The 27,904-nt window shown below is 42.4% G+C and overlaps 1 protein-coding gene across 1 annotated transcript in view; it reads left to right on the forward strand.

Moving 5' to 3' along the window:
• Nucleotides 1–5,355: 5,355 nt before the first annotated feature.
• hs6st1a (heparan sulfate 6-O-sulfotransferase 1a) overlaps nucleotides 5,356–27,904 on the forward strand; it is a 63,457-nt gene continuing 40,908 nt past the window's right edge. Inside the window, exon 1 of the mRNA XM_056393180.1 lies at nucleotides 5,356–6,191. Coding sequence (XP_056249155.1) covers nucleotides 5,692–6,191 — 500 coding nt within the window. The 5' untranslated portion in view covers nucleotides 5,356–5,691. The remainder of the gene's footprint in view (nucleotides 6,192–27,904) is intronic.

Genomic DNA, 27,904 nt, shown 5'->3' on the forward strand with positions numbered 1-27,904 from the left:
TTTTCCCTCAGTGGTATTCAGTGCTGGCCGCTGGCTGAATGAAAAACAAAGCACAAACAGACAGAGCATGTCTGAGCATGATATGTGTGCAAGTGTGTGTGTGTGTGTGTGTGTGTGTGTGTGTGTGTGTGTGTGTGTGTGTGTAAGGCGGACATTAGGGCCTGAGAGGAGATTCCTAAAAATTAAGACAAAGATGTAAGCCTGGTGAATGAACCCTGTTCAGCTTGTATCAACATGAGCTATAATCCGTGGACCACCTGTTTATTTATTAATACACCGAAACATTTTAATTGGGGGCATTTCATGGTTGTTATACATTTGTAAATATTTGTACGCTTGTGTGTGTGTCTGTGTCTTATTGTTTATTTCTTCTTATAAACATATGTGACTGCTATTTCTTTATCACAAGACAAACCTCATTAACAAAATGTGCCTGAAATACATTACAAGCATTAAAGGAACAGAGAGACACAACGTGTGGATGTGATACCGAGGCAGGAGACAATACACAGCTCAAAGCTTCTGGAAACAGTATGAAAATATCCATCTAAGCAGAATCATTATGCAAAGGCAACGATAAACTGGTTCTGATGATAAACAGACTGTCATATCTCTATACCCGAGCCAGAGGGCAACACACTCTGTGACATCCATCTTCTTTAAGTAACGCTGCTCATAATGACACTGCACATGGCGGGAGAAAAAAACACACACGCCAACATTCCGTCATAAACACATACGAGTTAACACTCTCAAATACACAGTATTAATATTCTCAGTTGCTTTCTCTCTGTCTTGCAAACACAGCAAGACACACACACACACACACACACACACACTTGCACAAAAATCTCCCAGTATTTAATACAACTGGGTAATGCTAGGGGCAAGGCAGAAGTCATAATCATGAGTGTGTTTAACAGCAGTGTGACAGGCGGATGCTGCTTCAGTGTAAGTAAAGAACATGTAAATAAGAAGGCTGAATTATTCAAGACCGAGACCGGCTCACAGATGCTTACCCTCACCAGCTCAGCTCCAGCCATGCTGGGATAATCTCAGGAAGGGAAGGAACAGGGGAAGAAAAAATGTTTTTTCCATCAAGGTGCAAACAGTCCACACCCAGACTGAGCCGAGCAGGAGTTTTGTTATTCGACAAATGTGGTTCTTTCACGTGACATGATTGTAAATTCAGGATTTGGTGATGTCGTGGAGTTGCACATGTGGTGTCCACAAGGCTGTGGTAAGCTCTGAGTGTATTTAATATTGTCTTGTTTCCTGTTTAATTTTGTATATGCACATGCCATTTCGTTTCAGTTCCTGCCTTTGTGTGTCTCGCTGACCTTTAACCATCCACACCTGATTCCAATGGACTTACCTGCCGCTGGTGTTTCCTGTCAGTAAGTCCTCACCTTTAAGAAGCTTGGATAGAAGGAGCATAAGAAACGTGTAAGTAGGTGAAAGGCTACTGGAAAGCACCATCAGGGAAAAGAGGAATGCCAACATGCTGACACCAAACAGCACATTTATTAAAACAGACAACTTCTATGTCTGATCTTCTTTCAAGCAAAAACAAAGAGAATCTGACTGAGGCTGAAACAAGATATGAAATGTTTGGCGTCTATGTGCAGGAGTTCGTCTTTTTTGAGTAAAGTGGCACCAGCATCTATCGGTTTTGTTACTCCTTATTTAAATGGTTGTAAATACTTAAAGTTGTAACTAATAGCTATTACTGGTTAATGAATCACTTACTAATGCTTTACAGATCCGTTCTACTGTATGTTATTAATGAGAACTTTTGGCTGCTACATTATAAAAAATTCTTCTAGGTTGTGTTTGTACTCCAACATTACACTCGTCTTTTTATCCCTTTAATTCATCAGTAATACCCTCTACTGGACCATTTACCTTACCTTATTTACTTACCCCCTGAAATAATAATTTAATAACAATAATAGTTTATTAACAAACTATTACCATGTATTGACTTGATGTCTTAATAGAAAGTATAAAACCCATGAGCATTTATTAGTGGATTACTGATATTTGTAACTGTATTATTACCAAATAGAGAGAATAAACACTAATCTATAACTGTGTACATTAGTAAGTGGTGAAAAGTAACTAAGTACATTTACTCAAGTACTACACTTATGTAGTAAGTTTACATGAGTGTTTTCCATTTTGTGCTACTTCATACTTCTACTGTTGTATTGTACTTTTTACCACACTTACTTTTCACCCATTGATTTGATAATATTAGTTTCTCACTCCTTTGCACATTATTAATAAATTAATGCAAATATGAATAGGTTATGGAAATCTATTTTTGAGCCCAAAATTGTTGTTTCTGTAAATTACATTGAGATGACTCACGGTTGCTTAAAAGGACAAGAACGTGATGGAAAGGAGAGCCCCACGTAAATACAGAAAGTGTGGCTGAGGTATCGTGTATTTGCAAATGATGAACACCTGGACCAACTGATGTCTGCCTGACATAAATTATAAGCTATGGCTGGTTTCAGGAAGAGGACGAGCACAGGTCTTCAGAGATCCACATCCATCTGGGAAATCATGCAGGCTGAAACTGTGGAGAAGCACACAGGCAATTCCAGCCTGACTAAACAAACATCTCATCATCAACCCAAACCACTCAAAGTGAAAATACACCCTCATCCCTTAGCACCCTCATTTTTCCATCAGCCACAACCAACTGCTGTTTTCACACCCCGGTCCTGCTGATTGGGCTGATCTTACTGATTGAGCTTCATTGAAGAAACACGTGGGAATCAGGCCTGGTAGTTTACAAAGATTACATGGCAGCCACTCACTTGGCTCTGTCCTATTACCACAATAAACATCTGCAATAACAACTGCCTGAGAAATTGCAGTTAAACCTCTAGGATAAAAAAAAAAGAAAAAAGCATACTGTCAGCTTCTGGTGGAGTCTTATCTGAACAACATCCAGCAGTTGAAACATGACTCTCTCCTCTACTCGTAGATGTGATTAGTTAAAACATGTTCTACAGTAATCGCCCCTGGGAATCACATAAATATGCCTGACAAGTTGTTTCGGTTGCATTAAAGAAGGGGAGCGGGGCTCAGTGCTGACCACCAGCGGTAGTAACGCGAGAAGCAGCGTGAACCACCAGGCACTGGTTGATCTGATGGTTGTCGAACATTTGAACGGCCTTGTGAACGGTTCAGTTTGGAGTTTTGCACAGCTGAAACTGTGACAGGAGTGGGCCTAAGGAAGTTGCGCTCAAAACAAAAACAGAAGTGAGGGAATAGTTCGTGATTAATTTAGTTCCACATTTAATTCAACAGTTCTGTGTGCATGCTTTATATCTGTTTCTATGGGCAGTTTCTGTACTGTCCTCTCTAATACTCTTTCTCAAATAATTCTTCCTTGGTTCATCTTTTTGAAGTTGTTTATACCATTTGCCATGTTTGCTTTGTATGTACAGAGAGATAAAGGTCCAGTATTATATGAAGAAGAATGAGTGGTGAATGTAATCTGCTAAATAAAATTCATATAATGCTTAATAAAATTATATATTTGAATTCTAACATTGACCTCCCTCCAAAAGTCAACATTTCACATGCATTTTCACAGACACCTTTAAAGAATAGCTTTTGAATGGTCATTTTCCTCCAAGGTTGCATGTTTTTTGGGCAAGACATTAAATAATAGGGACTTAATTTGAATTCTAAAGTACTGTTGACCTGAACATTATTTAAAAGATGGCAGTGGCTGCTTGAAGCATTTTTACAGCCTAAATGTGGACTTTAAATTGATTTTTCATTTCATGTGACTTATTAGTGGTGATCTAGAGGTACATTCAAAAAAGAAAAAAAAAATGGTGGGCCAAAAACTGTCCTCCGGTTTGTCATAATACCACAAAATGAAGCAAAAATCTGTATTTTCAGGAAAGCATTAATTTTTTTTTTTTGCCAGGTCTCTTTTGACACAGGGCCCCTCTGCAATAGAAGGCTTGAGAGTTGGGTAAAATTGCAGGAGCCACTTTAAAGCCTATTTCCGTTTTTGTTGTGCTTTAGTGGTGGATATGAGCAAACACATTCATAAATAATCAAATTACCACAAAGTAAATGCCACACAGACAACCAGGAGCCTTCTGAGCCACAGATGGTCTGGGACCGCAGGGTAATCCATCCATTCCTATAGCAGTGCATTGTATTTTATAAGCTTTTCATTGGTTTTGTATAGCCTTTAACTTAATCTGCAAGGTAGTTAAATTAATGTTGTGCAGTAAAAAGCATAGTATTTACTTCTGATATGCAGTGGAATAGAAATATAAAGTAACACACAATTAATATTCTCTAACTTTGACTGTGCAATCTTTGTCAAACTGTGGCTACAAGTGGCAATTGCAGAATAATAGCCACAACTGCTTCACAAAACTAAAAACCATCATTTTTGACCAGCCAAAAAACTGTGTGACACTAGTATAAGTAAGGAAGAGAAAAAAAGTCAGATAAATGACTCATCATGTGAGACTTACAACAACATCTATCGAAAGCTTGTGAACATTAGCTAACATTTGTTAGCCGACAGTAAATAGCCTTGAAAAAATGTGAATGATAAGTTGACTGAAATATCTACCTTGATCTACTAACTAGACTATCTGCAGGAGAAATAATGGTTTGATTGAACTGTGCAAGAGTGTGTTTTATTACTTATAGGACTTTAACTGTTCATTTGAAAATGAAAAAATATTATAATATATTACTTTCAAAAGAATCATGTAGTCTCACTTCAGTCATAGTTGTTGCTTTAGTTTAGTTTATTATATTTATTTGTCAGGGATCATGTCGCACATACTCCACATAAACATGAACGCACCACTGAAGTACAGTATCAGTTATGGCGAGTCCTCCATGCTCCATTTTGTGGCCCTAGTCTTGCAGAGGATCCCCATGTACAAAATCTAGTTTTCAGACCTGATTGTTTTAGTTTATATTGTGCTAATTGTTGCTAAGTATTTTTTATCTTTTTTTGTATGTGTCACGTGATTATTACACAAACCTCAAGATAGAGTACAGTATTATTCCATCATAGGGCTAATGCTGTAAGGCTGCAGCCAAAAATTATCTTTATTATTAATACATTTAATGGGATTTTGTTTTTCGATAATCTATCTATCTATCTATCTATCTATCTATCTATCTATCTATCTATCTATCTATCTATCTATCTATCTATGGCTACTTGCTATTGGCTGCTGGCGGATGACGCGGTCGTTACGCGTGAACCAATAAATTAAAGCGACTCTCCCTTTCACTGTTTTTGAGAGAGAGAGAGGGAGAGAGAGAGGGAGTGAGAGAGGTTGAAAAGGTAGTCTTCGCGCTGCATCCGGGGAACACAGCTCCATGGAGATGCAGTGAGTCCGTGTGGTGTAGACCAGAAACCAAAGTAAAGTAAACGGGGGAGGGTCGGCTACGGGGGGGTCTTTAAGCGAGTTACAATGCGTCTTTCACGCCGTTGAACGGTCTCGGTGAACGATGAGCCAACTTCGCCGGTCGTCTCGAAGCGGAATGAGCCACTCTTGAGCCCCGAGAACGAGTCCTTATTGGCGGGGGAGAGCGAGAATGAAGAAGCCGAGCGCCCTGCTCCCTGTTGTCGGCTTGACTGGGAAATGGTAGCGTACTGTAGGAACCGCACTGGGAAGGAACATGGTCGAGAGGAGCAGCAAATTCTTGTTGATCGTCGTCGGATCCGTGTGTTTCATGCTGATTCTCTATCAGTACGTGGCCCCCGGGGTGATCAATTTCGGCTCCCCGCACGGTTATTTCACGGAGGAAGACGAGGGGGACATCTTCCCCACTCCGGACCCCCACTACGTTAAGAAATACTACTTCCCCGTCAGGGACCTGGAGAGGACGATCGATTTCCAAATCAAAGGGGAGGACGTGATCGTGTTTTTGCACATCCAGAAGACCGGGGGGACTACCTTCGGCAGGCACCTGGTCCAGAATGTCCGTCTGGAGGTCCCCTGCGACTGCAGACCGGGCCAGAAGAAGTGTACCTGCTACCGGCCGAACCGCAAGGAGACCTGGCTCTTCTCCCGGTTCTCCACCGGCTGGAGCTGCGGCTTGCACGCCGACTGGACCGAGCTCACCAACTGTGTGCCGGGGGTCCTCAACAAGAAGGAGAACAAGCAGAAGAATCAAAGGTACGACTGAGAAATGTTTGGTTTATTGGCTGTAGATTGTGAGGAAGCCCAGGTGTGAGATTTGGGTTATAACCCGCGGTTAGAAATTGAGACTGTGCAGTAACTCTTTGACATATTCTTGAGGTTTATATCACTGCAACTTTTAAGCTTTATTACTTTGTTATAATATGTCATTTTAGATGAGTATTGCGGTGATGACACAGTAAACTGAAAACTGAAATAGAACTTGAACCTACATTGAGGTCATTGCAAACTCGCAAAGCTGTGTTTCTGCAGGATAAAATTTGAATAATCTAATCACACTAGACTAAAACTTAAATTCAAACTAATTTAAAATGACTTAATTATCCGCACTCCCTGTCTACTTTGATAATCCTGCTTGGTACATATCTGAGTCTGGTCTACAAAACAGCCTTTAATGCAGTCTTATTCCTCTGGAGAGGCAATTATAATAGGCCTAATCTAATGGTAAATTTTAAAGCATTTCTTCACACAAAATATGAAAACTTTACAAGAGTATGCAGCTATTTTTAGTCCCAATTTATACCACAGGAATGTAAAAGTGACACCAGAGACAACATAACAGAAGGTAATATAATGGTGTTGTAATCCCATAACTGAATACCACAAACACACTCAAATCCCCCCAGTACTTTAATGAATAATGCCACATTGGTCGCTTTGTTATCCTAAATCAAAGGGTTTTTCTCTTCACTGGGTGGGACCTTATTGTGACATGGATTGAAAGAAAAGCAGAATGGGAAAAGAAAGGACTGTGTGAGCATCTTCCTGAAATAGTCGGTTGATGATACACGTTGAAAGACAAAATGTTGATTGACATTTGAACACTATACGTTGTCAAAAATGCCGCGGGAGCTCAACAGTGCCTCTGACAATTGTTGATAGGTGCCAGTATCAGGGTTTCCTCCCACTGAATCCCATACTGAGATTCGGCTGAATTTATTTCCAGGCAGGGGAGTGTAATACATCCAGGCAACATTTCCATTCAGTAATAATCCCTCACATTGACTGCGAGGTATCCAGACACGACGCGCATTCTTATGAAGTTATAACCCATTTCTTCTCTGCGCTTCCCCCATTGTTGTTGCCAACATATTGCATCCCTCACTCAGACATATTGACGGCTGTATCAACTTCCATTTCACTGCACCCTTGTGGTTAAAGGGTACGCTTGTTGAATGGGTTATGTGTCTTTGTATTGTCTAAGCTTGTTCAGGAAAATGTTTTTTGGGCTATGGGTGATCGATAGGACAAAAGGGTGTAAGAAAGATGTGGGAATTTAAAAGAAAATAAAGAAGCGTTTCTCGCTTCTGTGCCTATCTGTCTGGCAGCCAGGCGCGGTGGAGATGTCAGGCCGGCTGCTCCGCTTCCCATGGCTGCTGAAACTGGGGCTCAGAGCTGCAGGCTGGGCAGGGCAGGGCTGGGCCGGTAAGGGGGGTGGGGAGACGGGGAGACGGGGGGACCCTGCGGGGGTTTGGCTCCGCTCTAATCCGGGTGATTATTACCGCTGGGACACACACACGTACACACACACTAGCACTGGTATTTGCTGTTGGCGTCGGTCCTGACTCCCGTGGTTTTCCCCGGTCAGAGGTGATAACGCGTCCGGCCATTCTGCATGGCGCGCTGAGATATCACAGTGGATGCAGGATAAACGGCCTTTCATCACTTTGTGAGCACTTTTTCAAAGCTTGTGTGTGTGTGTGTGTGTGTGTGTGTGTGTGTGTGTGTGTGTGTGTGTGTGTGTGTGTGTGTGTGTGTGAGCGAGCGAGAGAGGGTGTGTGTGTGCACCTGAAGAGGCCAAGGGAACAGAAAGCGACAGGGAGGCAGAGTAGATGAGTAAGGTCTACGTGTGTGAGTGTGAGAGCAGCAGAGAGGATCTTGCCTCTGGTATAATCGACTATCCTATCACTCCTGACAGAAGAAACAAGGGACTATAGGCTTAATAGCACCCTGAAGAAAAACAGTGCTGCTCCATATTACATGCAGCTCCACATCCACTTTCCTCTGAAGAGAAACTGGAAGCACGCTCTCATTTTCTCTTCGTCTGTTTGTTTCTTGTTCTGTCTCATTGCCTCTTTCTCTCTACATGTCCTTCTGTCTGAGTGTGTTTAAGTCCTTGTGTCCCTCTTTGTTTGGCTCCCTTGTATCAATGTGGCAATGCTTGTTTAGGGACATTTGTCCTGAGGGCAGTAGCAGTGCGGTGAAGGGCCCAGAGAAAGTGTGAAAAAGATCATCTGTGTTTACAGAACGGTGGTGAGGGGATTTCTTGGCGCAGTGTTGTACGCATAGCTTTCAAGTCGGCTGTGCGTATTGTCAGTGTGACGGAAACAAACAGTCTGTCACCCCAGCCAGTTTTCAGTGGCTGACACATCAGATACCTGCCCACATAGTAGACGAAGGTTTGGAGCTGTGTCTTTTTCAACTTTCAGGAAAGAAAGAGGGGGGGGGGGGGGGGGGGGGCAGCCTATCTAGAAATCTTTGACCACGCAGCAGCTGCAGCAGCAGTTCTAGTGTGGAGACCCAGCGTCTCTCTCTCTGCAGCTGTGTTCTCTTCAAGCTGTCAAGTGCATTTTACACAAACGTTTCATACGCTGCAGAAATAAAATGTGAATTAGGACCATTTCTATCAGCTGGATTCAAGAACGTATAAGTACACCTCATGAAAGAGAAAAAACACACTTCCACAGGGAGAAAGTCAAGAACAGCTGATGAATACATTTGAGGAGTGGTCAGCACGGGAAACGTTATAATTGACATTTACTTTACTTGACGTTTTAGTTTGATGACAAACACGTGTTTATGTTTGAACCATCCCAGAAAATTACCAGAAAATGGTAAAGAAAAAAAACAATGCCGCAGGTTTCTAGAGGGCAGGCTGATGTGCTCACATTGCTGGTTTTGTCCGATCAGCAGTTCAGATTCCAGACTCAAATTTATTCCGTCTACAAACGTAGAACAGGAAGAAATCAGCAAATAGAACCTATGTATGCAAGCTCAACAGTTTCCCTTTAAATAAAAGAGAGAGACAGTTGTTCAGACATTTCTGAATATCTGTCTGAACTGTTTGGTTGTATCGTTTACCAGGCCTGTTGCCATGGCTGTATTATTCCTTGATTCTACAGATGGGTCTGCAGAGACATTGGAAATTGGATTGAATATGGTGGTTTTTCAAATTCAGTGTATCATAAATTGTGGGAGAAAAAAAAACCACTACAATGGATAAGGCTCAGTTTTGTCCGGTGACAAATGTGTCAGCTTTAGAGGCAGAGGCGCATTAAGTAGGAGCGAGCAGCAGTGAGATGAATGGTTGGTAATAGGAGAGACAGGTCTGTCTTTGATCGGTGATGAGATGAGATCGAGACGAACAGTGGCATTGTGGGAGAAAAGAACTCACATACTCAACAGAGCGCCACTCAGAGTGGATTTGTCATTTCCCACCTCTTATATCAGTTTTAATGTTCCTCACTGATCCCGTGGGACATACTAATACACACACACACAGAGTACACACACACACACACACACACACACACACACTCACACAGTAATGAGTGTGTAGAACAAACACACACAGACCCTAATGCAAGGCCTTAGAAATGGGGCTTCTAATTGGTTAAGGAGGTTCCTATCACTTTACTCAAATTAGAGCCACACTTTCAGATGGGGGATACCATCTGTCCTGTGTGTGTGTGTGTGCTTGTTTGTGCACATCTCAAGTGTGTGTGTGTGTGTGTGTGTGATTTTAATCCTAGTGTGTCATAGAGCGTCTTGGTAAGCAAAGTGATGGGGCTAATTTTACTGCCTCTATCTCAGTCCTCTCTCAAATCACTGCCTGTTTTTCTCTCTCCATCTCTTTCCCTCCTACCTCCTCTTCATCCCCTCTGCTTGCCTCTAAAACACTTTCCCTCCCTCTCCTTCCGTCCTTTCCTCCCTCCTTCCTTCCCTCCATGATGGTGTCACTCTCTAATCAAACAGCAGGCTTGCTTTCCGCTTGGTGGCTTTATGGCCGGGAGCTTTCTCTCTATCTCTCTCCTTCACTTTCCCCTCTCTCCCTTTTTTTTTTCCTCCTCTCTCCATCTCGGCCCCCTCGTCTTTCTTTCTCTCCTTTGCCATCTTTCTCTCCCTCTCCCTCCGAGCGTGACTACCGCATTAGAGGAAATGTCTTTTCATGGAAGATTTGCTGCAATTTCCAAAATGGCCGCTTTGCCTAATGGACAACTGCCTTGGTTCTAATGAATGATTACATGTATGAGTATGAGGGAGAGGGGGCTGGAGGGGGAGGAGGACGATGGGGGCAAAGAGAGAGGGACAGAGGAGTAGATGGAGGCGATGAAGAGCAATATGAGGAAGATGATGGGGTGAGTGTGGGACAGGAGGCGCGCTGTCAGGGAATGATTGAAAAGATAAAGGATGGAGGGGTGAAAACGTTTAGTTTCATTGCTGGGGAGGGGGCTAGTCAATTAGCACGGTTGTCAGGCACTGGGCATTACTCTTCTTTGAATAGGTCTGTTTCAGATTCACAGCACAAATCACTGCACTCTAAGATGGCTCTGTGTGTCAGTGTGTGTGTGTGTGGCGTGAGAGCGGATGCGTGTGCATGTGGTAGCCCAGCATGGTGCCATCAGCCAGCCAGCCAGCACAACCCAGAATCCAGATGAACTCCAGGAAGCTGCAGAGGCGGCCCTGGCTGATTGGCATATAGTACAAATGTGTGTGTGTGTGTGTGTGTGTGTGTGTGTGTGTGTGCGTGCGTGTGAATGTGTGTGAATGTGTCCATGTCTATATAAGTGCATGCGTGCGCTCATGTGTAGCCAGGCAGGTCGGTGTTAATCCAATCAGATTAGCTGGGTTTAAGCGCTGGCGGCCAGGCGCTCCAAAGCTGGTTACGTCCACTCATCCTGCAACTGCGGCTGCAGCATTCCCGACAAACATTCCCACATCCCTTTCGGCCGGTTGTTCCCTGCCTATTTTACCGGGCTCACATGGCCTTTAGTTATGGGATGAGCCTGCTTCTCTTACTGGAAACCAGCTGGGTTTACCAGTGGTGACTTAACACCTGGACCAGCCTGGCTAATGTTAACTGTGCGAAGAATGGGCACATGCTGAGGCGTTCACAGACATATTGTGAAAATTTAGCAAACATGATTGTTCCCTTTTAATGCTGGAGCCATTCATAGATTAATTAACTTTTCAATGGTCACAAACTTTATCAATCACAAGCTTTACAATCTATTAATTATTGTGGTAATTTGGTAAGTAACGACTCTTTGTCGACCGGTGAGTGAGTTAAAGATGTCATTTGGCCTCTGGTAACTGGTTAAAAACACTTTCTTTTTGGATATTTTAAACACTAAACCAATGGTTCCCAATCTCTTTTGACTTCTTTTACCTTCCTAAAACAGAGCTAAATGTACTTATGACTTCATGTATGAGTGCTAGTTGTCACCAGTTCAACCAACACGTAGTTCTTCCCTCTCGTGCTGTTTTATTTGAATACTTTCTTGAGGCCAGAATTGGTAAAATTATCCAGTAAGCCTTTCCAATGTTGTTAATCAACCTTGCGATCCTTTTAAATTTATATAACGACCCTTCGGTGGTTTCCCGACCCACAGGTTACAAACCAGCGCGCTGAACCAATCAAGCCGTCCGTAATAAGAATAACGGATAATTTAACAGATACAGAGAATCTTCACTTGAAGCTCTGCTCATACTGATTACCATGACAATCACCTCATCTACAACACCAGTAATTTGATCATCTGCTACACATGATCACTTTTTTGTTGTACGATTAGATGTTTTTTTGTCTGTTTTCAACAGGGGCTCTATAAATAAAATGATTACATCACTCACTCAAATGATATCCTACTTTTAATTATTGCCTAAATTCAGCACTAGATCAGCCCACCAACAGCAGATAACGCCGTCGAATAAGTGGCTCTTCATGTTTTATGCTCTGCCTCTCACAATATAGTGAAAGGATGGTCGACTCACAAGCAATCACACACACAAAAGGGTGAGATATGGCCCCTATGTGTTTTCTTCTCCAGCAGCTCGAAGCAAGTGTTGACAGGCCTCTCAGCTACATGCTGCTTCCTCTTGACTACAAGAGTTCAGCTCAGGTTCAGCCTCAGGTCAGCGTAATGTATAAACCCAGTCTCGCCTCGCAATTCAGAGTTGAGAGACTTTAGCTCAAGAGGATATGTGGATACCTCTGTTGGGCCCCCGCTTTACACAAACAGGGGTTTAGTTTGATTCCCTGCTGTACCAGCCGTCTGCAGCCATTTTGCTGCAGCACACAACTGTTTGGCTGCGGGTTATCAAGGATGCAAATGAACTGATATAAAACCAAACTGCTGAAAAGTATCTGGGTAAAGTCTGTGGATTATTGTGTCCACTGGAGGATCGCAGAATCAACACTCAACTGAAACTGTCCAGAATGCAAACCAGTACGTTCAAGTTGAGTTAAGACTGATGCCGCCATTGATTTGCCCCAGCTGTTTCCCCTCAGTGCATTGTAAAGACAATACGCGGCGAGGGATCTGCTTGACCGCGGATGATGGTCTGTATTGGTGGTCTGTGAGGGGTTATCTTTGCTCTGCTTGTAAGCCCTTTATTATTGATTAGCCGTTATAGATCGGTGAGGGTTTTTCATTGATTGATAAAACTTGAATGATGCTGACACAGAGCAGAGCTTTTCCAGACGTGTCCGGCTGTACGTGCAAGACGGCAGATGGGAGAGAGAGAGTAGTAAAGAAAAGCAAGAGTGATGTGTTTCTTAATCATTACACAGCCTCTGTGGCTCTGTGTGTCACTCTGTCTCTTCCACCCTCTGCCGCTGACTGTCAAATGTCACCCCACCGCCACCGCCACCGCCACTGCCGTCGCCACCAAAGTGATTCCGCGGCCCTGTGGACAAATAGCCGTGCGGTGAATGATTAGCAGACATTTCTATGGCTGGTAATGAGGGGCGCTACGCTGCAGCAGCTCCGCCAACAGGATTACTGTCTATTGATTAGCCTAGCCTAGCATTAGCCTTGCTAGCTACAAGCGAATGAATGATTAGTGGGCATTTCTATAGTGGTTAATGTAACTGTCTGAGAGACAGGTATTTCATTTCAGTGTTTATTTTATATGTATTTGAAATTTAAGTTTGAAATCATTATAATGTGTTAAAACTGTAATATAAGATTATCTTGAACGCAACCTTTTGGGGTTTCAAGTGGTCAGAGGTCACACCTGGGCATTGTGGGATATTTTTACAAAAAAGAAAAGAAAGAGAGGTCCTACATGTGCTGAAGGAGAGCCAAACGTGGCTACTGAGGACAATATTCTGCACGGTTGGAGAGGCGCACACGGTAGTGTACTTTTATTTAGTTTTTCATATTTGGTATTTATGTTTAAAAGTGACCTTTTGTATGTTCCTTTGATGTTTTCAGTTTAAGCAATTAACGGGTGTATTTGGTTGTTTTTGTATTTTTTGTGTGTAGTTTTCACGGTGTCTGATGACAGAGATGCTTGAGAGAGAATAAAACATCATGAAGGACATCTGTATGATGCGTGGCCATATTTCTTGAACCGGTGCAACTACAGTGAAAACGTAACGCCAGCAGGCCAAGAGTCCCGAGTGATGAGCGGTGCGCGTTGCGACGAGAGAGAGAAGCATCGCCTGCACCGCGTGTGACCGGAGGAGTGAAGAGATAAGTGGCGTGCTGAATCACGGGAGACACGTTCCTGTCACCGGGTGAAGAGTACCGCGATTCCGCTGTTAGACGGCAGCTCCAGCGTGGACCACAGCTCTGCGAATATCCCATACGGGCCACAGCGCGCAGTGACTGTTGTAAACTATTGCTGGCACAGAGGACACAGGGGAAAGCGGCTCTTCATACGGCGTCAGATGTGTGAGTGCAACTGTGCTTCTTGGTGGATTGCACAGTTTGAAAGAAATGACTGGGTAAAACCAAAATAATTTCTAGAGACAGTAATTCATTAATCTGTTTAAAAACAAACAAACTAACAAAAACATTGAACGTTAAAACACTGGTTTAATATTGAGAGACTGAATTATCTTTGTTACATCAGTCAATGTTGTTCCTGATTTATCGTTATGCCTAATGGTTGTTAATGTTAATGGTGTTTTTGATCTGAGAGTTTAAAAAGCTAATCAAATGGGTTTTGTTTGAGAAATAGGAACTGATTGCACTGCTAAAAACATAGTAATTAAGAATTCATTTGAACATAGCAGTGACTAGTGATATACAGTGTTATACAGTACAATGTCAGTTTATGAGGAAAAATCAGAAAGTGCTGAATTTAATGAACAAATAGAGTTCCTTCAAGAGGAACTAAAGGGTTTGAATGATCAGCTACTGTCACAAACTAATGAGGATGAACGGGAAAACTTAGAGTTACGCATAGGTGATATTCTTGCTAAATTAGAAATCCTAAAAGTAACAATGGCTGAGCCTATCCCCACAACATCCCAGACAGTAGAAACCAGAAAATCCTCACGGGAGAGAAAGTTAACTCCAAAAATGCAAGAGCTACAGCAACAAGAGCTTTCTCAAAAAGAGAAGAAATTCCTCAACCTGTATGAAAAATGGAAAGAGCAGGTTAAAACTGCACGTACTAATCTTAAAGAGGAGTGCCCGGATGAAAACTTGTGTAACATGATGGATGCTGTTGAATGTCTAGAAACACAAGTGAGAGACTCATATGAAAATGTAAGATCTCAGTTAGCCCCTTCCACTGAGATCAGAAGGAAAATGGACTCCTGCACAGCAGTAACTAGAGACTTGATGGAGCTCATGAAGGTGCGCATGAGTGAAGTGGGGCTGGAGGAATTTGATGCTAAAGTAGAAAATGCAAGGCTTCATTTGGTTCTTGACAAAGAATATGCCCAGTCAATATTTGGATCTTCAAGGACTAAGACTACTGTTCGTAGCCAACATTCCAACAGAACTGCAGACCAGCAAAGTATCACAGCAAAAAGAGCAGAGTGCGTTGCACAGTTGGCTGCAAAGAAAGCTGAAATGAACATGGAAGAAGCAATCGCTGCACAAAGACATGAACTTAAAAGACTAGAAAATCAGAGAGATCTTAATGTTATAGCTGCTAAGATTAAGGCATATTCTGAAGCCGACTCAGATGAGATTTGCAGCGAAAACAAATCAGTAGACAGTAAAGCAGCCAGGAGTCCTCCTGTACCCTTTAAAGAAATTAAAGAAGAACAAACATGTCAGAACAGCAACGAACAAGCAAACAATGCTAACAATGAGACATCCTTGATACAAGCCCTGCGTGACACAATGGTTCTTACCAGACTTCCAACACCTGAGCCCTCAGTCTTTTTTGGAGACCCGCTTAAGTTCATAGAATGGAAAACGAGCTTCAAAGCATTGATAGAATGTCGATGCACAAATCCAGCAGACAAGTTGTTTTACCTGCAGAGATACATCAGTGGTGAGGCACGATCTGTTGTGGAAGGAAGCTTCTACAGGAAAGATGAGGATGCTTACAATCAAGCATGGGAGGCACTAAATGCTCGTTATGGTCATTCCTTTGTAATTCAGCGTGCATTTAGAGACAAGTTAAACAATTGGCCAAAGATTAATTCAAGAGAGTCCCTTAAATTAAGACAATTCAGTGACTTTCTGAACACTTGCAGCAATGCCATGCCTCACGTCAAGGGACTCCAAGTGTTAAATGACTGTGAGGAGAACCAAAAAATGCTCCAGAAGCTTCCTGAGTGGTTAATCTCTCGCTGGAATCGTCATGTAACAAAACAGCTGAGAAAAACAGAGGAATACCCCAATTTCAAAGAGTTTGCTGAGTTTGTGGCAACAGAAGCCGATATTACATGCAATCCTGTGACGTCCCTTCAGGCATTGAAGTCTGTGGAGGAGAGGCCCTCAAGAGATGTTAAACGTCAAAGGGCTAGTGCATTCAGCACAAGTGTAAAAGCAGACGGATTAGATAAACCAGTGATTGTGATGAAAACTAGCAGTGATGTGGAGAGCAACTCAAAAGGTTCAAATGCAGTAAAGAAAGTGAACATGTCATCAGTATCTCCAAATTCTCTCTCATGTCTATGCTGTGAAGAAAGTCACTCCATTCACAAATGCCCAACGCTGTCCAGTAAACCTGTAGAGGAAAAACGGAGGTTTATTTTGGACAATAATTTATGCTTCGGTTGTCTCAGGAGAGGACACATTTCAAAAGACTGCAGGAATAAATCTACTTGTGGCATATGTAAGAAATCACATCCAACACCACTTCACGAGAGCAGAGCTCCTGCTGCAGAGACAACTTCTCATGCTGTGAACGCTGATGAAAAAACCTCATCTCTTTCCTGTAGCATTAACAGAGTTGAAGGTGAGAGCACATCCATGATAGTACCTGTGTGGATTTCTTTAGAAGCCACCCCAGAAAGTGAGACATTAGTGTATGCCCTACTTGATACGCAAAGTAGCAACACTTTTGTAGATCAAGGAGTATGTGAAAGGATAGGAGCAGGTTCAGAGCCAGTCAAATTGAAGCTTACCACTATGATGGCAAGAGATTCCATTATACAGAGTGAGAGAGTCAGTGGGCTTAGAGTTAGAGGGTTTGCTTCTAATAGCTTCATTGACTTGCCACCTGCTTATTCCAGAGATTTCATCCCACTTGAACGTTCTCACATTCCTACCCCAGCTACCGCCAAAAAGTGGAAACATCTGATCAACATAGCACAGGAAATACCAGAGCTGATGGATTGTGAGGTTGGCCTTCTTATAGGTTACGACTGCCCCAGAGTCTTAGCTCCCCGACATGTCATTACAGGAAGTGACGACGAGCCATATGGTATCAAAACGGACCTGGGTTGGAGCATTGTTGGCAACTCATCACGGGTGGCAAATTCATCAGAGGTGACAGGTCTGTGCCATCGTGTATCTGTCAGAGAACTTCCACCATTGACACCAGCCGCTGTCATCAGAGCCCTGGAAGCTGATTCAAAGCCACAGCTCATGGTGGGAGATCCTGAAGTGAAAATGACACAAGTGCTGCAAACGGCAGCAGTTGAAGAGGAATGTTTTCTAAAGAGGTTCGAGAAGTTCTCAAAATGGCAAACAGCAGTGAATGTTGTTGCTCGGATTAAAAAATTAAAAGGAGTCAAACCAGCAGAGCCCATAAATGTGGAAGACAGAAGACAAGCCAGTCTTGTCCTTGTGAAATTGGCACAAAAGGATGCCTTCCAAGAGGAAATTGAAGCCCTGAGTCAAAGTAAACTGCCACATAACCATCAGTTGTTCCAGCTTGATCCAGTGTTGCAAGATGGTGTTCTCAGGGTGGGAGGGAGATTAAAAAATGCTTCCTTATCTCATGACATGAAGCATCCAGTAATCTTACCAAAATGTGGGGTGATCACACGGCTGATTCTAGGTTACTGTCATGAAAAAAGTCAGCACCAAGGCAGAGGGCAGACCCTTAATGAGCTTAGAACAAATGGTTACTGGATAGTTGGTGGCAGCAAAGTTGTGGCAAACTACATCAAACAATGTGTCACGTGCAGAAAAGCTCGCCAACCAACAGAAACACAAAAAATGGCAGATTTGCCCACTGATCGTGTGGAGCCCTCACCACCCTTCTCTTTCTGTGGGATGGATTGCTTCGGACCTTTTCTCACTAAGCAGGGTCGTAAAGAGCAGAAAAGGTACGGTCTCATATTCACCTGTCTATCTTCAAGGGCAATTCACATAGAACTATTGGAAGATCTGACAACTGATGCATTCATAAATGCACTGCGGTGTTTTATAGCTGTTCGTGGAGCTGTAAGACAAATCAGGTCAGACAGAGGAACAAATTTTGTTGGAGCGAAAAATGAGTTGACAAAGGCTTTAAAAGAAATGGACAATGACAGACTGAGGTCTTACCTGGCTGAGAAACATTGTGATTTCATTATGAATGTACCTGATGCCAGTCACATGGGAGGAATTTGGGAACGGCAGATAAGGACAGTCAGGAGTGTCATGAGCTGGGTCCTTTCCAAGAGCACAGGCAGATTAGATGATGCTTCCTTAAGAACCTTTTTCTATGAAGCTATGTCGATCGTTAATAACCGACCTCTCACAACTGACAGCATCAACGATCCTAAAAGTTTAGAGCCAATCACTCCAAATCATCTACTTACCATGAAAAGCTCTGTTCCACTTCCTCCTCCAGGGAAATTTGTGGCAGAAGATGTGTATGCCAGAAAAAGATGGCGCAGGGTACAGTACCTAACTGAACAGTTTTGGAGTAGGTGGAGGAAAGAGTATTTAGCAAACATCACACTCAGACAACGCTGGCACTCTTCAAGGCGTAATGTGAAAATTGGAGACATTGTTATTGTCAAAGAGGATGAAATTCCACGCAATGAGTGGAGACTTGGAAAAGTGATAGATGTTTGTAAGGATGGAGATGGACTGGTACGAAAAGTTACTGTACAGATAGGAAACAAAAATCTTGGAAAAGAGGGTAAAAGACTTTCTAGTTCATCCATTCTTGAGCGTCCTATTCATAAATTGGTTGTACTTGTAGAAAACAACTAAAATGTGTGATAATGAAACCAGGTTTACTATTGAGAAGAGTTTAAAGTATCAGTTATGTAAGCTAAAAGGTACAAGATATCAGTGTTTATTTCTGAAAGTTACCAGATTTATTTAAATGTTTTCATAGAAGTTATCATAAATCATAGTAACTTGGTGGGAGTGTAACTGTCTGAGAGACAGGTATTTCATTTCAGTGTTTATTTTATATGTATTTGAAATTTAAGTTTGAAATCATTATAATGTGTTAAAACTGTAATATAAGATTATCTTGAACGCAACCTTTTGGGGTTTCAAGTGGTCAGAGGTCACACCTGGGCATTGTGGGATATTTTTACAAAAAAGAAAAGAAAGAGAGGTCCTACATGTGCTGAAGGAGAGCCAAACGTGGCTACTGAGGACAATATTCTGCACGGTTGGAGAGGCGCACACGGTAGTGTACTTTTATTTAGTTTTTCATATTTGGTATTTATGTTTAAAAGTGACCTTTTGTATGTTCCTTTGATGTTTTCAGTTTAAGCAATTAACGGGTGTATTTGGTTGTTTTTGTATTTTTTGTGTGTAGTTTTCACGGTGTCTGATGACAGAGATGCTTGAGAGAGAATAAAACATCATGAAGGACATCTGTATGATGCGTGGCCATATTTCTTGAACCGGTGCAGCTACAGTTAATGAGTGGTGCTGCGGAATGCTATGGTATGCTATCCATGAGAATGGGATTACAGGCTATTAATCAGACAAGAGGCGAGCTGAAGTCATTAGCCGGTCCCGCGGCAATGTCAGTGCGTCTGTGGCTGATCCTAGATCCTGGTTTCTAAATCGGGTTTGGCCTCGCCTCTGTCGTCTGGTCTCCAGCCACATATCGACCCCGAGTGTCTGTCTCTCTTTTAACACCCCCGCTCCACCCCGCGGTGCCCTATTCCTTAATGGCACTCTTCATCTTTCCCCCTCCTTCACTTCTTCTGAGCTGGAGAAGGACAGAAGAGAGAAAGACATGCCCAGGGACTGATCTCTGCGTCCTCTCACAGCACTGTCTTTTCATGTCTGTGGATGTGACAAGTCCAGACAGGATGTGACCCGGGAGCTTCTCCTCATCCATCAGCCCGAGCGCCTCTCATTTATTTGTAAACAAACAAATAAATGCATCTATTTTTCCGCATGCGTGTGTTTATGAATAAATACATCTATTCATGAAGCTGATGTGTGTCTGTGGGAGAGTGTTTGTATGTGTGCGAGCGAGAGATGGCCAAAGGAGGCATGTGAACGGAGTGGAGAGGCTGACAAGCGTGTTAATTGAATTGTGGGAAAAATGCAAATCCTGCACTGCCTCTTTGAATTAGGGGGAGGAGTTTTAACTGATTGGGACTGTCTCCTCTTTAGACACACACACACACACACACACACACACACACACACACACACGCACAGTGAGCTAACTTTTACCAAATCCCCAAAAAAGAGAATGAATGATAGCGTTGTGTCTGCATCCTTCCCTTCACCTCATCACGTCTTTTTCCCCAACAGGCCTCTCCATTTTTCTGACCGTCATGCCATCCCAGGATGTCAGTGTCTTTTGTCTGTGTGCATGTGTGTGTGTGTGTGTGTGTGTGTGTGTGTGAGAGTGTGGGTGTGCGTGCACATCTGTGCATGTTAGAGACCCACCAGAACGGCTAAAGAGCTGATGCCATTCATGGAAAGACAGAGCGAAAGGGAAAAAAAAAACACAGATTCCTCGTTCTGCTACACTTGGTCTGTCTGCTTCACTCCGGGGCAAAGCTGTACATCTCCAGAGTTGCCCCTTTATGAAGCTGCACACGTTTTTCTGTGTGTGTGTGTGTGTGTGTCTCTGTGTGTGTCCGCTGCCTTCATTTGTGCATTCAAGCAGGGGTTGCATGTGTGCGGGTGCATGCCGTGTGAATGTGTGGCTTGTGCGATCTGTGTTCACAAGTCTGTATGGTGATTTGATGTGTGTGACTGTGCGTTTGGTAAAGCACAAACGAAATGTGTCACTGTTGCTTCCGTGTTCTGTCTCTCTCATACTTTAGGCTGAATGATAAAAAATATCTCTAGAATAACCAATATCTTACGGATATTGGTATCGTCATTTGAATTGTGAATATTTTCTATATTTCTAGTGTGAAATAAGGAGAGTTTGTACCAAGCATAAACTAGCAGAACTCTTCACAAAAGGAAAAAACACAAAAGGTTTTTTCAAACAGAGGTTTGACAAAAAAAAAAAAATGACTCAAGCTCCACTTATTTGCTTTTTCTAGAGCTTTTCTCCCCATGTAACCATGAGTTCTGAATCCCATCAGCTGCAGATGAGGTTGAAAATGTTTGTAAATGGACCTTCAGTTAATGGTTATTGGTCCAATGTTTTTAAAACCAGTTAGTCCAGTTAGAAAAGTCAACTTACAAGTAAACCTTTTTAAGATGCCTCATTAATAAAGCTGATATTAGTTTAATAGTAAATAATTCAAAAGTTATTGTGACGTTTTATTGTCTTTAGTGTCTTTGCCTTTGAGAAAAAATGAAGCATGTTTCAGGGGTTTACTTTCCATAGTTTAAGGCAAATTGGAATCCATTACAGATCTTGTTATTAGGCCTATAAGTTGAAACTTTTAACAAAGTCATCATAACTTGAGTTTGTCCATATGTGTAATATTCACCAACGCTCTCTTCTCATATCAGTTTTCCATTTATTCTTGTAGTTGTAAGTGGACAGAACTGTGTTTCTAGACTGCAGTGATTACATTACAGACCTGAGCTAGCTGTGGTTTCTCAGCTTGCCAATGGACTGGCTTCTTTTATCGAACCTTGGTGTTCGACCTCACAATGGGGAAGGGCCTTTGGGAAGTTGTGCTAAAAAACAGAAACACTGATTAACTACCAGTCTTGAAACTAACATGTGAAGCGAGTCACATGACGCACTGTTGAGCAAGTCTCAGATCCAAGGGTGGATTTTTAGTTATTTACGTCATTACAAATGTCAGCATGATTTTGAAATATGTTCTTGTACTTCTGGAGGCTCTACTTTCACTTTCAGCTTGCTATATGTTGCACAGTGAGGCTTCTTCTTCTTCTTGGGTGAAAGCATCTTTAGTCGAGCATAAACGGTGCATACATGAGCATGCAGGGAGGATATTAACCAGACCGCTGCCATGGGTTTTCATTTTTGCACTTTCACCAGTGAATTAATGAATGGAATGAATGATTAAGTACAGCTGTCCAAATTAGCTGCGGACCGTTGTCTTTATAGCTGACAAAACTGTCGCCAGCTTCACTTTCATTCCACTTTTATTACACGTTGTTGAGGCATTGTTGTCATGTCATTAAAATGGCAGCTGTTGTGATGTGAAAATTACACTTACAAATAGTTATTTTGATATGAAACAGATTTTCATTGTAACTGCTCACACTGCACAATCATCCACATCACCCCTCCACATATACACAGGCAAACTCTTTTTAGATCCAACATATCTGGTCTAAGGAGGGTTAAATAAATAAGTCGCCTCATCTGGAAATCTCAACACAGCCAATTGTGGAGCTAAACAGCGAAAAAGTAGGACAGGCCTCTTCTGTAACTGCTGTAAAGAGCAATTGAGAGAGCGAGGGAGTGTCACCCTGCTGAATAAAGGTCAGTATTAAAGCTAATCCAGTTATACTATTCTTAGTGTCTCTTCACCTCTTTGTCTCTCGCTGCTCTGCCTCCTCCTCCTCCTCCTCTTCACCCTGCACGGCACGGTGGATCTGGGCCACGAGTATGTAGGTTTCACCTTTTTCTCTGTCTGTACTTTCATCCCCCACCCCATTCCACCCCCCACCCCCCCTCTTCATACCCCTTCCCTCCCCTGGCTTCTCTCTTTCGATCTGTCACAAAAAGTTTCACTTCTTCATCCTCCCCGCCACCACACTGTCGTTTTCGGTTCCCAGCACGTGTCAGCTTCCTCCAGAGAGAGGAAGTGATGTGTCAGGAAGGGCTTTTATCCGCCAGTGATCTGATCTGATGTGAGATTGAGATAAACACGGGAGGAGTGTAGTGTTCTCTCTCGCTTACCCTGGGGAACTGTACTTTTTTTTTTTTTCATCTCTATTTTCCTCGTGTGCACAGATAGAAAGGAATCTGGTGGTCTTGGGGTGATTGCCAAATTACAAAGGTAATATATAGAGTGTGGGTCTTACATACCCATTCAGCCACTCAACTCCTGTGATCTGCTGTGAAACCTTACAAGATAAGTTTAGGAAGTAGTCTTGTAACAGTGAAATCTCCGGTTTGATCCGTTTCGACATGTAATATATCTGCTGACAGCCTTGAGTCGTCCGTCAAAGTGTCTTTGAGAAAGAAACTAAACCTCAACCTGCTCCCATTTTTTTAATACTTTATTCTAGGCTCTCACATAAACGCAGAAAACCTATTGAATCTCTTTTAGTAGCTGCCGCGCATGCCGTCTATACTGTTGTGGCATTCGGAAGATTAGTACATGAAAAAAATACAAAATATATCAATATTTCACATCTCGCCTTGGGTTGTCCTAACAAGCACATAGACTAGCTGTTAAGAGTTTAATAGGAAGGGAAAACCCAGTCCCGCTGAGGGTAGACTATTTTCAGGAGTCAGTGCAGTGTCTTAAATTTAAAAGGGCTTGTGTGTGTTATAGTAGATACACATGGAGAGGAAAGGCTAATACGTTCATCAGCTACTCATAAGATCCAAATCAAGGCAAATATTTTTAGATAATCCCTGGACCATCATGTATTGGTGAGGAGTCGAAGCGCTTCCTCTTTCCTGCTAAAGCCTCTGCCCCATTCACACTGGGCTCTGTGTATTAAACCTCAGACAAGACTATGAGTCTACAGCCTATTTTACAGTTTTGACCCACTGATTGCCTTGATCACCTGCTTACATATACTTGTTTTTCATACTGTAACTATTGCACATTCTCCCATTTTATTGTAAATATTCTATTGAAAAAAATAATCTATTTTATATTTAAGCTCTTACTATGTGAACACCTACTTGGCAATAAACATGACTCTGATTCTGGTCACCAACGTTCATCATCAACGTTCATAAAATCTTGAGGCATTTCTCTCTGAATCACAAATGTGAAACTGCTGGTGCTGCTAGAGGAAAAACCAGGGGATCCATTAGAAGTCAGTGGGATCCATCCTCTGGGGAACATAAATGTCTGTACAAAATTTCATGGCAATCCATTCCATGGTTGTCGACATATTGAAGTCTATAGACTAAGGTGGTGGAGGTTGCTCCCAATTGCTGATGTAATGTATCATTGGAGGATAAATCAGTCGACTCCAGCTGCCAAACTGGCTAATAACAGTCTGAGATGTTTGAATCATCGACCTCTCTAATTGCATGTACTGGACGAATCAAGCCAAAACAGTCACTACGAGACAGCTTTCTGGGAGGCCACCTGTCATGTTGCTGCCATCGAAACAGCAAACAGCCATGGATGCTGGTGTCATTCTTAGAAAGCCAAGAAATTGTTGGTGGTTGCTCAAAAGTTTCCTCAAAGAGCTTTCAGAAATGAATGTATCATTGTGCCCTCAGTAAATTAAAAGATCTTTCTGTTTAATTTAAGCTTTCTTTAATCAGGGAAGTCGGTGCATAACAAATCCTTGTGTACACTGACATCCTATTGAAGGCAAAATCCCTTTTCCTCACTAAAAGGGCAGCGGGGGAGTGGGATTGAATGAAGGAAACAATGGAAATTAGGTAGTTAACACATTTAAACAAAGAAAAATGCCAAGGACATAAGATGAAAAGGCTAATCATTTGCAGAAGGCAATAGAAAACCAAAGCAATGACTGTAATGCTACAAGAACAAGAGGAAAACCACTAAAAGTAATTAAAGTGGGGTAGCACAGTTAGAGTATTGTTTCACAAAATCTATGTCTGTTTGTTTCCGAGTGTCCACGGCAATAAAAGAAGGAGCGTAGAGGCATTTGAGGCCCATGAAAACCCAAAGACCTCCGGGCGGTACGTGCAGTCCAGAGGGCCTGTTCCAGGAAAGATGACCCTTCATCAGGTCTTGGGTTGTTTCCCACTTGCGTGAGGCGGCCTTTTGCATGTTGAGCGCCACAATGCAAATACTCGGAGGCACTCATGCAAAAATGCAGACCACGCTCTCTCTCTCTCTCTCTCACACTCTTCCTTTGCTACCACACACATTCTGCCTCCGTCCCTCAACTGACTTTATGGATGTTCACTGTTTGACGTTTTCCCTTGTTGAATATACCCCCCTCCTACCCCCCCCCCCCCTTCCTCCCTTCCTTCCTTTCTCCCTTCTCTCTCCGCCGGTTTTTGTCCAGCATCTCTTCACGCTTGACCAGCCTTGCTGTGACTCTTGACTTCAAAGAGCTACTTCATTCATCAGTCACTCATCAGAGAGAGAGGGCCATTCAGCGCTGCGCTAAAAGAGAGGGAGGGAACTAGGAGTGAGTGTATAAAAAAAAAGAGAGAAAAAAAAGAGGGGGAACGAGTGTATGAAAGGAGGGCACGAGAGAGAAAGAGGATCCGCTCTTGACCGCGGGGAACCTCGGGAGTCACAAAAGCAAAATAGGGACACACTCCCACACATCTACACACCCATACAGAGTCACTCTCAACACACACACACACACACACACACACTCTCTTTTTGTTTTTGTCCTGCTGGGTGTGTGCAGATGCAGCACACATGATCCCTTCGTCCTTTTTCTGTCCGCCCGTCTTCTTTCTATCTCGTCTTTCCCCCTCATTCTTTTCCCTTGAGCCGGCAGTACAAAGGGGTGTCGGGGCCTGTTCCTTCCCGTAATCCCTCACTGCACCTGGGCGTGTGTTGTTTCAAATCTTTTCCACGCCGAGGCCGTTCTCCGAGTATTTCTAAATCTCGCCTTCTGTATTTTCATCGCCTTTGTGCTCACTGACATTCTCCTTCTTCTTTTTTTTTTTTTTTTTTTTCTTCCATTCCTCTATATTTTGAGGTGGCTGGCAAGCTAGTTTTCAGGTCAGTGGGAATTGCTATTGCTTCCCCTCTCAGCTGGAGTCTGGCTCACACTCAACTGCACACACAAACACACACTCACACACATACACACACACACACACACACACAGATATGCATGCTTTTTTTTTTGTTGTTGATTGCTCTCTCTTTGTGCGAGCGGTCTACACGAGACATGTGGCTGTGTGGTCTTGTATGCACGGTTGCCTGACTTGTAAAGATGCATTTGCTCGTAGGTGTGCCAGGTCTCTTTTCATCCGTCTTTTGTCTCTTCATTATTCCATCGCTTATTTGTTTTTCTCCCCCAAGTAATAAGTCATAACTGAAAGTCTGTCACGCTCTGTGTGCCGCTCGCCTCGGTCTGTTTTTTTTTTTTGTGTTGTTCACTTTTCTATGTGAAGGAGGATTCTTTTGTCATTCGCCTTGTTTGTGTGTGTGTGGGTGGATGTGTGTGTGTGTGTGTGTGTGTGAGCGTTTACCCAGATTATCCTTTCGTGAGCAGCAAGCAGGTTTTGATGTGTGTCACAAGAATAAATTCTGGTTTTATGTGAAGGTACTTGTCATGAATTATGTGTGGTTGAGTCAGAAACTTAAGAGTTCGGATGTATCAGATCATTTTTGTTCCTCAGAAGTTTCTCACACAGCCCGAGGACATTAAGAAGTTTGGAAATTTTCTTTCATTTCAGCAACTAAGGACTTCAGTTACCTTTTTTATGTTCTAGAAAGTGAAAGTACATATTAATGTGCTCTCAACTTTCTAGTTATTTTTCTTCATTAACAGTTTCCTGCTTGAAAAATCGGAAAATGACCCAAAGATCAGTTTATAATCACATAAGAAAACTAGCAAATCAACACAATTTAAAGGCTGTAAACAGATAATTTTTGTAATGTAATGTTTTTGCTTGAAAAATAATTTATTGATTATCAAAATAGTTGTCAATAAATATCCTGTCGACCTGTTGAAGGCAGCTGTGAAGTTTCTGTTTGGACTCACCTCTACTCACCAATTGAGTCACCTGTAGATCAGTGAAATGATGTGAAACCATTGACAGGAAGGAACAAACAGAAAAAGGAACCACATCGCCTCATAACGCTGCCAGTGGTGGAGAAAAAAAAAAAACTCTACAGGGTACCTTTAATCAGCTTCACTGTTTGAGCTTGACTCTCAATCAGATTGTAGAGTAGATATACTTTAAGGTGAAATGTTAGATAATATAGCTTGGAATGGATTTGACCTGAAAGTTACCTCTCTATACGGCTTGGATAGGAGGATATGAAAGAGTTAGGAGCTAGCAATAACGCTGAATTACAGCTAGAAGTTCATTTTTGTAAACTCCAGCTCAGACGCTGTTCTACCTTTTGTTGAGTTTATGATGTTCAGTTTGTGCTGACACCATGGCAGACAAGTGTTAATTAAACTCTGGTAATGTGGGAGCTGTATTTAATTGTAGTGTTGCGTTGGACTACATTACATTTACAGCTGCTTCTATTATTGTCTCACCCTTCTTTATGTAAGTGGCAGCAAAGAAAACATAGATTTGTAGCATTTAACAGAATCTGTCTGTTATGCTCATTCAACTAATTAAACACCTGAATGCATCTTTTTTTCCCCCCATGTTTTAAAGAGCAAGGGAATTATAGTGAAGAGGAGAAATTGTACCAACTGACAATCCATCAAGAATCTGGCACGAGAACTAGCGTGTCCGCAAACCACAGTGTTTGGATTTCAAGAGTCAAATACCATGTCCACACAGTCTTTATTGGGTCAAAGCTTCACCATAGAAGACACACACACACACACACACACAAGCTGCCACGTGCCAGCGCACACCAACGGCCACAAAAAGCTCTGAGAAAGCAGGTGTGGAGACCAACATGAGTCACAGGACTTAATAAAGCAGAGGAGGTGTGTAATGGTTAATGAAACACCTAGTTATTGTTTTTTCTTTGTTATTCTGATGGCTAGAATGAGAAAGTGTGTGTGTGTCTGCCTATGTTCAGGCAGCTGCACATACATAGAAATGTAAGTATTCATAAGTGTAAATCAGTGTGTGAATTACGTTCACACATACGGTCCAATGTGTTGAGTCAGTCAAGTTCTTGTAGGCTGAGAAAC

Source organism: Seriola aureovittata, chromosome 13 (genome assembly GCF_021018895.1).
Source record: "Seriola aureovittata isolate HTS-2021-v1 ecotype China chromosome 13, ASM2101889v1, whole genome shotgun sequence".
NCBI lineage: Eukaryota > Metazoa > Chordata > Actinopteri > Carangiformes > Carangidae > Seriola > Seriola aureovittata.